The sequence below is a fragment of the Physeter macrocephalus genome, chromosome 16 (assembly GCF_002837175.3).
Source record: "Physeter macrocephalus isolate SW-GA chromosome 16, ASM283717v5, whole genome shotgun sequence".
Lineage (NCBI taxonomy): Eukaryota > Metazoa > Chordata > Mammalia > Artiodactyla > Physeteridae > Physeter > Physeter macrocephalus.
Genome location: NC_041229.1, coordinates 83,891,739 through 83,905,014, shown reverse-complemented (window position 1 = coordinate 83,905,014; position 13,276 = coordinate 83,891,739). Strand labels below are relative to the sequence as shown.

The 13,276-nt window shown below is 36.2% G+C and overlaps 1 protein-coding gene across 5 annotated transcripts in view; it reads left to right on the top strand.

Moving 5' to 3' along the window:
• IMMP1L (inner mitochondrial membrane peptidase subunit 1) overlaps nucleotides 1–13,276 on the top strand; it is a 74,279-nt gene that overhangs the window by 48,818 nt on the left and 12,185 nt on the right. For 3 of the 5 annotated variants that reach the window (XM_007117523.2, XM_007117521.3, XM_028501124.2), the window contains exons 5-6: nucleotides 204–292; nucleotides 3,879–4,005. In XM_007117523.2, the coding sequence (XP_007117585.1) occupies nucleotides 204–292; nucleotides 3,879–4,005 (216 nt within the window). Of the gene's footprint in view, nucleotides 1–33; nucleotides 293–3,878; nucleotides 4,006–13,276 lie in introns of those variants that run through there. The other 2 variants (XM_028501126.2, XR_003683600.2) reach the window with 2 other exon arrangements.

The following is a 13,276-nucleotide window of genomic DNA, read 5'->3' as shown; positions in this document are numbered from 1 at the left end:
ACCATTTTAAATATATTTTGCCTGTTTTTCCAGACTTGCTGGCTACTCTGTAGAGTTGAACTTATCTTGGAGCTTCCAGCTTATTATGAATCATCCTCCAAGCTTGAAGAACATTTGCTTGATTTTCTTTCTTTTAAGCCTGCTCAGATGATTTATATTTTAAAAGGTTTTCAACTTACATTTAAAAATTGCCTCTCTTTCAGTGTTCTGGACCATCAATGGAGCCTACAATTCAAAATTCAGATATTGTTTTTGCAGAAAATCTTAGTCGACACTTTTATGGTATCCAAAGGTAAATTTCTGCCATAGATATATTAAATTGATGGTGAAAACACACATACACATTGTGTCTTTTCTGCAGTTTCTTAACTTTAGCCTTAAAAACTCTTTTGTAAATAACCAAATTAATGACCAACTGGATGAAATTTTGGCTCAAATTTTTTCTCTCAGTTTGAGAAATTTTAGTAGCTTCTTTAAACATGCAGTTCCTTGTATCATTGTGCAAAGTAGATAGCAGTCCCTTTTATAATGTGCATTCAATCCTTCTTTACTTTTTTTTGGGGGGGTGGGGGTGTGTGTGTCCTAGAATGTTTTGAATCAAGAACCAGGGACTTAGGAGCTAAATTACATATCCAAATCAGTGATTTGATTTTTTAATTTTTAAAATAATCCTGCATTTCTATTGATGACTGTCTTATTCTCTATAGTCTATGATGAGCAGTCGGTAATTTTTAGACTGTAGCACTGTATATAGCTGGGAGCCAGGAATCTTACCTATTATGAGTCTCCTGATTAATTATATTAAGTTAAAAAACTCCTTGGGAAATACTGTTTGCCATTACATCTTGTAAAATCCTAGTCTAAATGGTGTTTCCAATCCTTGAGATACTGTTTATTCTACTTAACTCCCTGATTATTATTCCTTCTGAATGGATGTGAAGTATTAGTAATTTAATGTATTTTCTAAAGGACACCTCTTTGATTCCCTAAAGTTTGGGGTCCATTAGTTTTTCATAATTCTGAAAAAATAGATCTGTATCACATTTCATCTTCATAAAATACAAATTTTACTCACTTGAGCTGTTATTTAGCTTATGACATAAGTAGGTTTAGGCATTCCTCTTTCATTATTGTCCTATTTTATAGTCTACTTCACATTGCTGAAAAATCACCAAGAATAGTGTAAAACTGTTCTTTGTGTTTACTAGTTCTTCCACCATCTTAGATTCTGTAAATAGAAACTCTCTCTTGCTCAAGCTGTATGGTCTAGCATGGTCTGTGGGTAATTCCTCAGATCTTTTATCCGTAACAACTTTAAGATAATACCTAACTGATAGATATGGGGTTATAAAATAAAACTTATATAACAGGTTATGTTCTAGCTTCCTTTTCTTTTTAACTTGTATCAGAATAACTTATTACAGTCTTTGGATTAACTGGAGACCTAGCTTCGCTGCAACATGAAGACAAGCTTCTGTTTTCCATGCTAATCACATGATTTCACTCTCATAGTCCTTGAGCATCCTTAACAAGGAGCTGGACTCATTGGCTAAATAGTGTTTGATTGAACAGCTCAATATTGTCTTTTTTTGGGGGGGGGGTAGATACTCTTTGCATTCAGATGGTAATACAAATAACTGTATTTAGTAAATTAATTAATATTCTTTAGAGGTTTTATTTTGTATTCTGCTCCTTCAGGGGACCCATTAGGTGGAAGGACAGTTCTAACTTTGGCATTTAGAGGAGACCTACCAAAGTAACTTTTACAGCCAAGGTAGTCAGTTGGTAACTCCTACTTTAAAAACATTACTGTCCTGAGTATTTTTTTCTTTTATCTGCAGCACAGAACTCTTGAGATTTCAGGGGAATCTCTGACCCCTGGCAAGAGATCCTCTTGCTAGCTGTTTCTAAAGATAGAGTAGCCATTCATTTAGGGAAAATGAAAGTCTGCATATCTGCTATCTAAAGCACATAGATTTTTCAGTCCAATGGACCGAACACTCATACTTGAGACAACCATAGTCTCTTATTACTACTTATTCTTTCAACAAATAGTTAATGAGTACCTCACTTTTAAGATGTGCTGTACCTGATAGAGAATGTTAGGATTAGCAAGATACTAACCCTTGTTTTCAAAAGCTTACAATCTAGGAGGAGATAATAAGGATATTTATGAATGATACAGGAAAATTTCAGTCTTAGTTCTATTAAGTTTCTTTTAAAATCCTATTTGAAAGAGTTGAGAGTCCAAGGTTATATATTTTGATTTAAGCTCTGTGCCTATAATATCTGGTTAGACCACCAGAAATACAGTATATAGTAATGTTGCTTTCTATTAAAACACCTTGACTGAATTATGATTTTTATGTTGCCATTCAAGTGCAGAGTTTGTTTTGAGGGTCATATTGATTATTTTGTCAAAACACTTAAGCTGAATAAAACTCCCATGGAAAACATTTCTTTCCCCAAAGCTAGCCAAAATCAACTTTGTTAGTATGTTACATAGGTTACAATATTTGCAAACTTATTCATCTGAACAGTTCCATTGACATGGTTCCAGTTGGTTGGAAAGAGATACTTTATAACATTTTCAAACAAGTGTAAGCCTTATATTGCACTCCACATTATAGAATTTAGTGTTTTAATAGCATTCAACTCTTATCAAGAATAAACTCAAGAAATGACTGTTCTGAATACTGTTGCTGTAGTTTCTGTAAAAGTTCTGATGAAGATGGTATCTTTACTTTCCTTACATAAGTATCCTTCTTGTATATTCCTCTTTGACTTAGTTGTTAAGGAAAATTTTGTTATACCTCCCAAACTAAACTTTATTTTATTAGGTAATGATTGCCATGTAATTAATCATAATTTATTTTTTGACTTGACTACCAAAAGTTTTGAACTCATTGTAATACTTATATATAGCAATAACTAGGTTTCTGATTTAACCATCATCTTCCTTTTATTTTTGTGACTTTTGATATTGTTTTGATGTATGCATCTTTTATTACAAGAAACATCAAATTATTTCCTGAACCTGGTACCGATAATAAGTAAATATATTAAATCCTTTTGATTGTGAACAACAGAATTCACTTATTGCTCATTTCATGCACAAAGAGCATTGTATTCTCTTTGGTTGAGGCATTAGTCATATTTTTTTGTCTCCTTCTTCCTTTCCAATTTTAGATATCTTCTTAGTCTTCTAATACATGTAGATTGTTATTTCTTCCATGAATCATGTCTTCCATATGTAATCTTATCCATTATTGGTTCTATATGTTTGATTTGCCAGTTTATTTTTTGTAATATATGTTTGGACAGCTTTTAGCATTTTGTTTGGCTGAGTCTTCTGATATTTTTTCTCAAATATATGTCTTTTTTGACTGTACTGTAAACTATCCAGGTTATATAATTTATATGCTGCAATTCCTCAGTTCTTTAAGCTCTAGGGAAACACAGATGATGTTTCTACCTTTTTATGTGCTCTAGAGTCAATCAGTGCTACTGGCTGGGCAGTAAAATTTGCTTGGTTAATTTGGTGGTATTTACACGGAATTGTTTTTTCATAGTTTTGGTTCTAAAATTTGGACACAGAAGTAACACTGAGTGGGTATAGTGCGAGAAGATAATTCTCATGGAATTATCAGAAATTTTAGAATCTTCTAATAGCTTTTCCATCACTCTCATTTTTAGATTCTGACCCATAAAGTTAGTCACAAAGGTTCTCAAAGCTGGTAAATGTATGGGAGGGTCAGTATGTCAGAGGATAAAAGGTGTGGCTTTGTTTAAGTTGCTTTGTAAAAGTATTGTAGCAGTGCCATGCATGTGTTTATGCTAATAATAACACTGACATTTCTTTGACTTTTTCCCCTCAGAGGTGACATTGTGATTGCAAAAAGCCCAAGTGATCCAAAATCAAACATTTGTAAAAGAGTAATTGGTTTGGAAGGAGACAAAATTCTCAGCAATAGTCCATCAGGTTTCTTTAAAAGCCGTAGTTATGTAAGTAACATTTCAATTATGTTATTCATTGGCATCATAGTTGATTAACATTAACTGAACACACTGACAAATGATTATAACTTTTATTCATATTTTGAATATAAGTTAGAATAATGCATTCATTAGAATTTAAGTATGTTTGTATCAAGAACAACTTGGCCATTATAGTTTATATATTTTATTTCCTTTTAAAACCCTGTATAAACATCTCAGTATTAGTTGTTGCAGGCAAGATTCACCAATGAATGTTAAAATAATGGGCAGACGTTTGAGGAAAAATAGTGTATTTGCATAGTCTCAAGGTATCTTTCCCAAGATATTTTTACAAAGGGAAAAACAGTAGCTTCGTAGAGGAGAAACCTGGCAGACACCACCTTAACTGAGTGATCAAGGTTAACTTTACCTATAACAAGACGTCAACATAATGTGACCCCTGAATTCAAGGACTGAGAAGGGCACATCACCTTTGTGGTACTCTTGTAAAAAGAAGGTATAGCCTCATGAGAAGACATCAGACAAACCCTAACTGAGGGTCATTCTGCCACATAATTGACCAATACTCTTCAAAAATGTCAAGGTCTTTAAAAAAAGGAAAGTCAGGAATTGTCATAGATTGGAGGAGACAAAGGAGACATGACAAGTAAATGCAATCTGGAATTCTGGCTTAGATCGTTTTTCCACTGACTTGTTAGTGGAAAATCTGGTAAAACCAAACACAGTCTTGTAGTTTCGTTTTTTAAAATCCTATTTAAAAGTTTAGGATAGATGTTTTGGTGTAGTCACCTTGCCGGCTCAGTTAGGAAGAAGAGCAAGAGCAGTAGAACGGAAGAGTGAAGAGCGATGTGATGTGTTAGAGCCCCTTTCACCGACCACATGGCTGCTGAGGCAGCTTGTGGCAGGGGAGGGCAGCCTTCTGTTTACTCAGCATATACTCTTCTTACTTTAATTATAATTCAGTTTTCTATTTTTGTTTAAACTTTCTGTGTCACTGTCAGATTATTAATAGAGCTGTTACATCTGTTAAGTAACTTTATCTTCATCCCCAGTGTAAACATATAATTAAGAGTTAAATTGTCTTCATCGTTGTAAATTTATTTTGACCTATAATAGCCTCTGATTGCCCTATAAGTTTGATCAGTAGGCTATTAAAGAACCTATTATTTATTTACCGTTCTTAATAGACTGGTTCAACTGTGCAAATGTTTATTACACTTTTGATGTTTATTACTACAGTGCTAAACATCCTAGGAATCCTTAGCTGATGGTGATAATGTTAAAGTTGAGAACGTGGTATCAGGTAACCTATTTTTCTGTGGCCTTCATCATGGATACTTATCCTTTTATTTTTCAAAAATGTCAGTTATTTACATAATGGTTTCACCTTCACATGACTATTATCATTTCTTGAGGCATTCTAGTCACTTCTAAGTTGCTTTAGCAACAAGCATATACTTCACACCAGAAATAGTTTTATCAACAGAATAACAAAACATATAAATGATAGCATCTACTGTCTGTGTACAGTGTGTACACTGCTGTTGTTTTCTTTTAAAATTATTAGAGGAGGAATATTAGGATGAAAGGATTTAGATAAAATCTCTGCTAAGTAATCGGAGAAAATAACCATAGGACTATAAGACGTACCGTTCGTTGTTTGAATATTCTATTTAAAGAAGACATTCATCGAATTTTTATGTTTGTTGAGAGGATAAATTAGGGGACACTGCCATTTTGTTCCAGGTGTATTCCATTCACTTTGGTTTGCATGTTTATAAGTGTACAAACAATTGTAATAATATTGGCCAACACTTAACTATGTACTTACTCTGTACCTGACACTGTTGAAACTCTTTCCAAGGGTTAATTTATTTAATCATCAAAACAGTAACCCAGTGAAGGTGGTAGTAGCATTTGACAGATGGGAAAGCTGAACAACAGGGAGGTTAAATAAATTGCCCAATTTCAAACAGTAAGAGAAACAGTTGGAATTCAAACACAGGTAGCCTGGCTCTGTCCAGAATCTGTATTCTTTACCACGCCACTACTTTTCATCCCAAAATATCCTCTACTTACTATTATTATTTCTACTCCCATCTCCTAAATTGTACTTCCCTTAAAATGTATTTGTCTTTATTATTTTTAAAAAGAAAGGCAACTGTTTATGATCAGGGCCAGTATTAGTTTTGAAAGACAAGCCAGTGAGTTTTGAAGGCTTCCCGGCTCCACCAGTTTTACTAGGCTGCGTTTTTTAAGCCATAAGAATTGTGTAGCTATTACAGAACCACTTTAGCAAATGTGTTCCATTAATCAAGATGATTTATAACAAAAATTCATCCAAGCTTGGAGCACTGAAGAGATATCCAAACTGTTTGCATTCTGCCCCTCCAGAGTGTTCCCTTTTCCAGCTGTCTCAGAAGCACACTGGTGCTGCATTCTGTGAAAGGGTTTTCTTCCCCTTATCTGTGCATCCTTTTAGAAAAATCATTGTTGTTTATAGGTTATGGAGACATTACTATTCAGATCTTGATTGAGATGCATAATAAGGATGATATATATTAAATGTGTTTTGAATTTCAGGCAAAAAACATTCTCCTAAGTAGGTGCTTCAGAAAGCAAAACACCAAAATTGTCATTTGGAACCTAGAACATAGAGTTTAGCATATGAAAGAAACAGCATTGTTTGTAAGTTGGCAAAAAAGAATATAAACAGATCATTGGTTAAGTGATGTGAAACCATTTTATTCATTCCAGAGTTCTAAAAGTTCATGTGGCAAGCAGCACTTACGAAAGGTGATTTATTTTTTACATTAAGCATTTGGAAACTAAGCAGTCCCTATCAAGGTCCTAATGCAGTGGGTTTTGCTTATTTTCATGGTATTGAGGCCAGTAATTTTCTCCCTTGGGTTATGGGCTGAGCATTGGCTACTAGGAAATGAGCTTAATTTGTGACTCTCAAAAGAAACAAATTGTACTCAGCTCAAACATCTTGAATAACTTGCCTTTCTATACTATAGGAATTCCTCAGTTTGCTGCTAGAAGCCACTAATTTGCCAAAAATAATTTAGTTGGAAGAAGCATTTAGCAGGTAGGAAATACATTAAATGAACTGGCATTCTCCTGTTGATCTGCACAGCAGGCGATTGTTTTTTTTTTTTTTTTTTTTTTTTTTTGGCGGTACGCGGGCCTCTCACCACTGTGGCCTCTCCCGTTGCGGAGCACAGGCTCCGGACGCACAGGCTCAACGGCCATGGCTTACGGGCCCAGCCGCTCCGCGGCATGTGGGATCTTCCCGGACCGGGGCACGAACCCGCGTACCCTGCGTCGGCAGGCGGATTCTCAACCGCTGCGCCACCAGGGAAGCCCCAGCAGGCGATTTAACATAGTCTCCATTCCCCTAGGGAATATAGGGCCAGGACTCAGGAAATGAAGTAAAATTTTCTTATAAAGCTAATAAAGAAACAAAAACACTTTATAATCTTTCTCAGGATAACATTGTGTGATAGTTCAGGGCTGTGATTTTAATCCATAGTGTAACTGTGGTATAGTTAGTCATTTTGGAATACAGTAAGTTCCTATCAGCAAACAAACATGCTATAAAATCTCCCATCTAAACAAACAAACTCCTTTGGCACCACATCCTCCTATAGGAAAGAGTCGTGCATACTTACTGACTCGACTTTGAACTTTATATTCTCTTCTGAACTCTTTCCACTTAGACTTTGGTCCCCAGCACGTCATTGAAACAGTTCTTGTTAAGAGTCACTGATGCCTTCTCTGTTGTTGATCCAGTGGTCAGTCAGTCCTCGTTTTACTTGACCTATTGTTAGTATTTGAAGTAGTTGTTCTTAAAGCCTGGTTTCACTTAGTTTTGGGGATACCACTCCCTTTAGGTTTTCTTCCTCTCTTTCTGCTTCTTCTGAGTGTCCTTTGTTGGTTCCTCCAAATATTGGAGTAACTAAGGGTTTGTATTTTAAACTTCTTTTGTTTATATACGTGCACTTAAGGTGACCTCTTCCTGTCTCATGGTTTTAAATACTATCTAACTTAAGACCTAAATTTATATCAACCACAACTTCTTTCCTGAACTCCAGAATCATTTAACTGATAGTCTGTTTAATATCTTCACCTTAGTATATAATGGTCACCTTGAACTTAATATGTCCAAAACTAAACTGATTTTCCTTCCAAAACTGGCTCGTCCCACATGTATTTCCCAATCACGGTAAAGGCGCCTCCATTCTTCTGCTCACTCAGGTCATATAAACCTTGGAGGCATCCTTGCCTCTCTTCCTCTTTCACCCTCCCATCCAATCTACTAGCAAATCATGATGACTGTATCTTGTAAATATAATCAGAATTAGAAGACATCTTGCCCCCATCACTGCTACCATCCTGGTGCAAGACAAATTCATCTCACTCTTGTTTTCTTGCAGTAACTTCTGAACTTCTCTCTGAGCTTATACCTTTCCCATCTTCTTGCCTCCTTACCCCTCTACTGACTACTCTTCACATAGTAGCTGAAATGATCCTTTTTAATAATGATGCTTTTTCATAAAAATAATGTTACTCTTCTACCCAAAGAGCTCAGTGGCCCCCCATCTCATAATTAAAGCCATGGTCCTTTTGATGGCCTACTAGACCCTACACTCTTCCTGCTGCCTGTTCTTGTAATTAAAGTTTCATTGGAACATGGCCACACTCATTCATTTACATACTGTCTGTGACTGCTTTCAGTAAAACAGCAGAGTTGAGTCATTGTACCAGAGACTCTGTGGTCTGCAAAGCTTAGCTATTTACTGTCTGGCCTTTTACAGAAAAAGTTTGCCGACCCTTGCTCTGGAATGTAAGGTTCTTAATGGCAGAGATTTGTTTTGATCTCAGCTGATTCCCCAACACCTAAACTTTTATTTGGCATCTAGTAGGTACTTTAAAAATACTTGAAGGGTGGACAAATGGATATATGACTAGAGTCTGACAGTGTTTTATTTTAGTTTCTATTCTACTCAGTTTCTTCTAGTTTCTACTGCAAACTCGCTCTGGAGTAAAGTGCATGATGTTCTATTTTTCAGTAATATAGATGTTCCTGTAGCTCACCACACTATGCTAATGCTGAACTGGCCAATCTGTGTTCATTCTAGTCTTCATAGAAGACTTGGAAGCTAAGCTACTTCCATGGTAGGGCTACTTGACCATCTTCCATAACTGCAGGTAAATGTTATAGAAAATATTGGAATGCCCCTGTTACTTTGTACCAGCACAGCATTGTGTTGATTAAATGTTTCTTTCCCCAAGTGACTTCTATTTGGACTGAATGATAGTTTTCAGCCCTTTTATTAAAGCAGATTAAACATTCACCTGGTTTTGAATAATTAGTTTGGAGTACTCTGAACTTGGTCTCATCTAAATCTTCTGAAGGACTGGTGGAATTGAGGTACCCTGGACTTACCTTGCTCTCATTTTGAGGGAAGATTTGGTTCCCCAGAAATGGTGTGGTGGTTTTGTTACTATGAAGGCTAAGTTGCCCTTGCAACATGCAGTACCTGCTAATTAGTTTGTGTGGTAATGAGAGTTTTCTACATTTCAGTAGAAATGATGTGCCTTTGGACATATGTAACAACTCTACAGGTATTTTGTTCTTTTGATTCTTTTATTGGTTGGCAGATTAAGGATGGATGAGTTGTTATCTGAAGCTGGTAAACTGTTCCTTTAAGTGTAAACTTCTGCTTTCCAGTGATTGTTTATTACAAAATGAAGGATCTTTTTTTCTAAATCTTTCAAATAATTAAAACTCTGTTTATTGAATTTCAGTTTCTCAGCCATAGCAGCCACCCTGTTGAAGATGAGCATGTGAATAGAAATATGATTATGGAGATTTCAGTATTTTCCTGTAGTTAAACCATAGCATCTTTTGCTATTGTTAAAGGAAATGTATCTGTGCTTATTATAAAAATTATGTTTTTACTTTTATTTTTGACCTATCAAAATATCCAGTTATATAAAGCTTTTCGGTTCTTGATACCACAGATTCCAGTATCATACACAAAAGTTGAAATGTTCATCAAATGCTAGTCTGTTACCACAGTAGAGTGATGGTAGGTGTATAAGAAATGTAGTATTTCTTACATTTTTCTTTTTGAATTGTAGAGTATGTTAATAACAACATCATTATTATTGGCAGAAATGTAAGAAATAGAGACATTTTCATATTTCAGAAAGAACTGATTAAATGTTCTCAGGATGCTCTGTTGGTATAGTGTTCTTAAAAGGAGAACTTGGAAATGGGATAATATGCTAGTAATAAATCTGTTTTACTGTGTATTGAAAAATATTTAAACAAAACTGATTGGCCAACTGAAAAACAATCTCACTAATTGGGAAACATTAGAAAATGGTCACTTTATAAACACTGATAGCCCCCAACGTGTACTGTGTATTTACGTTATAGTTCAAATCCTTGAATATCCTAATGCTGTTTTTCTGTTTGTTTAAATGTCATTTACTTTAGCTAAAAGTCACAACCATATGGTCTTCTATTACCACTTGTATTATAAACAGAAAAAGTACTTCTCTGTAGGGAGAGGAATCATCAGATTGAAAGGGTTTGTTTATTATAAGCTGCTGATACACTAAATCCTTATGTCATTTAAATAGAAGAACTACCTAATAATGTCACTTATTACAACTAGGATATCTAAACAAGGGACTTGCTTTTTGCAGACTATAGTGATAAAAACCTGTGCTTCACATCCATTTCTCAGCAACGGCTCCCAGGGTAATCAATCATGGCATACTGCTAATGCCTTGATTGCAGCTGATGCAGAGGAAATATGTTTACTTTTTTGCTAAAGTGAAGTTCACTGCGGAGATGACGTGACTTTTTCATCCTATAGCTAACAATTCTGAAGATAAATTTGACTTAGTGTTTACAATTCTGAGGTGTTTTTCTTCTGATGTTAACACTAAAGAATCATCTTTGAGGCTCCCACTACTTAAGCATTTTCTGATGTGTTCCCTGAACATTTTCAGAATAATTTGATCTTAGTTTAAAAAAATACGTAGTTTATAAAATATTATTTTGTAGAAATGTATTTTATCTTAATATATGTTTGAGTATGTATATGTATGTATATGTATTTATGAAAATCAACATTTCTGCTGAAAGGGTAGCAACTCTTCCTGAAACTAACATGTTTTGCTCACCTGAAAATATTTTAACCACTCAGAGTTGGAAAGTCAATGCCATGGGTGGGATTTTGGGGAGGCATTTATGCAATTCAGTAAAATGCCATATTACATATAGTTTTATCTGCAAGTTATATGAGACCTCTATACTTTTAGGTTGCTTAAAAGTAGGTGGTGCAGTAGTTAAGAATCCGCCTGCCAGTGCAGGGGACATGGGTTCAAGGCCTGGTCCGGGGAGCTCCTACATGCTGCGGAGCAACTAAGCCCGTGCGCCACGACTACTGAGCCTATGTTCCAGAGCCCGCGAGCCACAGCTACTGAGCCCACATGCCACAGCTATTGAAGCCCGCGCACCTAGAGCCCGTGCTCCACAACAAGAGAAGCCACAATGAAGAGTAGACCCTGCTCGCTGCAACTAGAGAAAGCCCGCACGCAGCAACAAATACCCAACGCAGCCAAAATAAATAAATAAATTTATTTTAAAAAGTAATTGGAAAAAATTACTAAGACTGAAATTGTAATGCTGCTGTTCAGTGTAAGCATCTGAGGCTCCCGCTCTGATGGTCGCTCATAAGAGAATGCGTCCCAAGTGTCATGTGGCTTCCTAACCTGATACAGTGGTCTGCTGGACTGAGTGGACTATGTTCAAATGTCTTCTGAAATAAGCAACTAAATGAAGTTCTTCTGTTACCACTTTGGGCAATCAAAATTCTACAGGTTTCTGTGACCCACTTAGTCTTAGTCTATAAAAGCATTCTCATTCTAGTAAACTATTTTCTACCGAAAATAAGAAAGGAAAAGAGAAATTACAGATTTAAAAGCAAGTATGCATGTTATAAAACAGTTGAAGATAGTAAAATAGCCGAAAAATAGTGACATTACAAGCCATTATACTGCTAACCTAGATACGTGAGAGTGCTTCCTCCTGGGTTGGAATTTTCATAACTATTTTAAGAAAATTTAGGAATCGTTTAGTTTGGCATAGCTAGTGCTTGCATGTCTACTACACAGACATAGAGAGCCAACAGGGAAGGGAGATAAAGTACCCAAAACTATAGGGTGAGTAATTTAAAATTCTAAGATGTAACTTAAGATTCTGATCTACTTCCTGTACGTTGTGTGTATGAATCTCGAAATCAGGAAGGATTAGAAAAACCTCCTGTCATCTGAAGAGACTTGAAATTTGACCTGACTTCCCTATGTAAAGAAAGTCAGAGTAGGTCTGGGGACATAGCTGACCCTAACTACAAATGTACCTAACCCCAAACCAATCCCAGCGTCAGGCACCTTCCTTAATGAGGCTGTGTCCCAGGAGCAGCAGAAGCCGCTGGACTTGGGGGGAGGGAGAGAAAACTTTAAAAGCCTTCAGGAGGATATAGGGTGGGCAAATTTGCCAGACAATAACTTCACAACTTTCCTATTATTTATTCATGCGTTCATTAATTCCAGATATTACTGAATGCTTACCTGAGGGCCACCACCATGTTAAAGTAGATCAAGTCCCTGCCTGCAGGCTGTCCAATAGAACTTTCTGCAAAAATGGAATAGTCTGTATCTGCCGTGTCCAGTATGGTAGCCACTAGGTTCATGTGGCTGTTGAGCACAGGAAACGTGGCTAGTGTGTCTGAGGAACTGAAGTTTTAGTTTTATATAATTTGTAAGATTGAATAGTCATATATGTTATTAGTGGCGACCATGTTGGACAGTACAGCTTCAGGAGTTTGTAGTCCAGTTGGGGGACTGGACAAGGAATTACAAAATGGTGTAATAGAGGATACTTATCTAGACTGGGGTGAATAGGATTACTACAGACTGGGGAGGTAAAACCTGAGTTGAAGTTCTCAAGGATAAGTAGGAGCTAGCCAAAGCAAGCAGCATATTCAGAAGATCCCAAAGTGAGAGTGCAGCACTGTGCTTTGGGTAGCTGCCAAAAATAAGTTCCTATGTCTGGGACATATAGTGGGGATGGGTGGGTAGTGAACAGAGATAAAAATGAAAAGGTGATCAGGGCTCAGTTCCTTGTAAGTCTCAAGCAGGGGAGTAACTGTGTGTGTGTGTGTGTGTGTGTGTGTGTGTGTGTGTGTGTGTG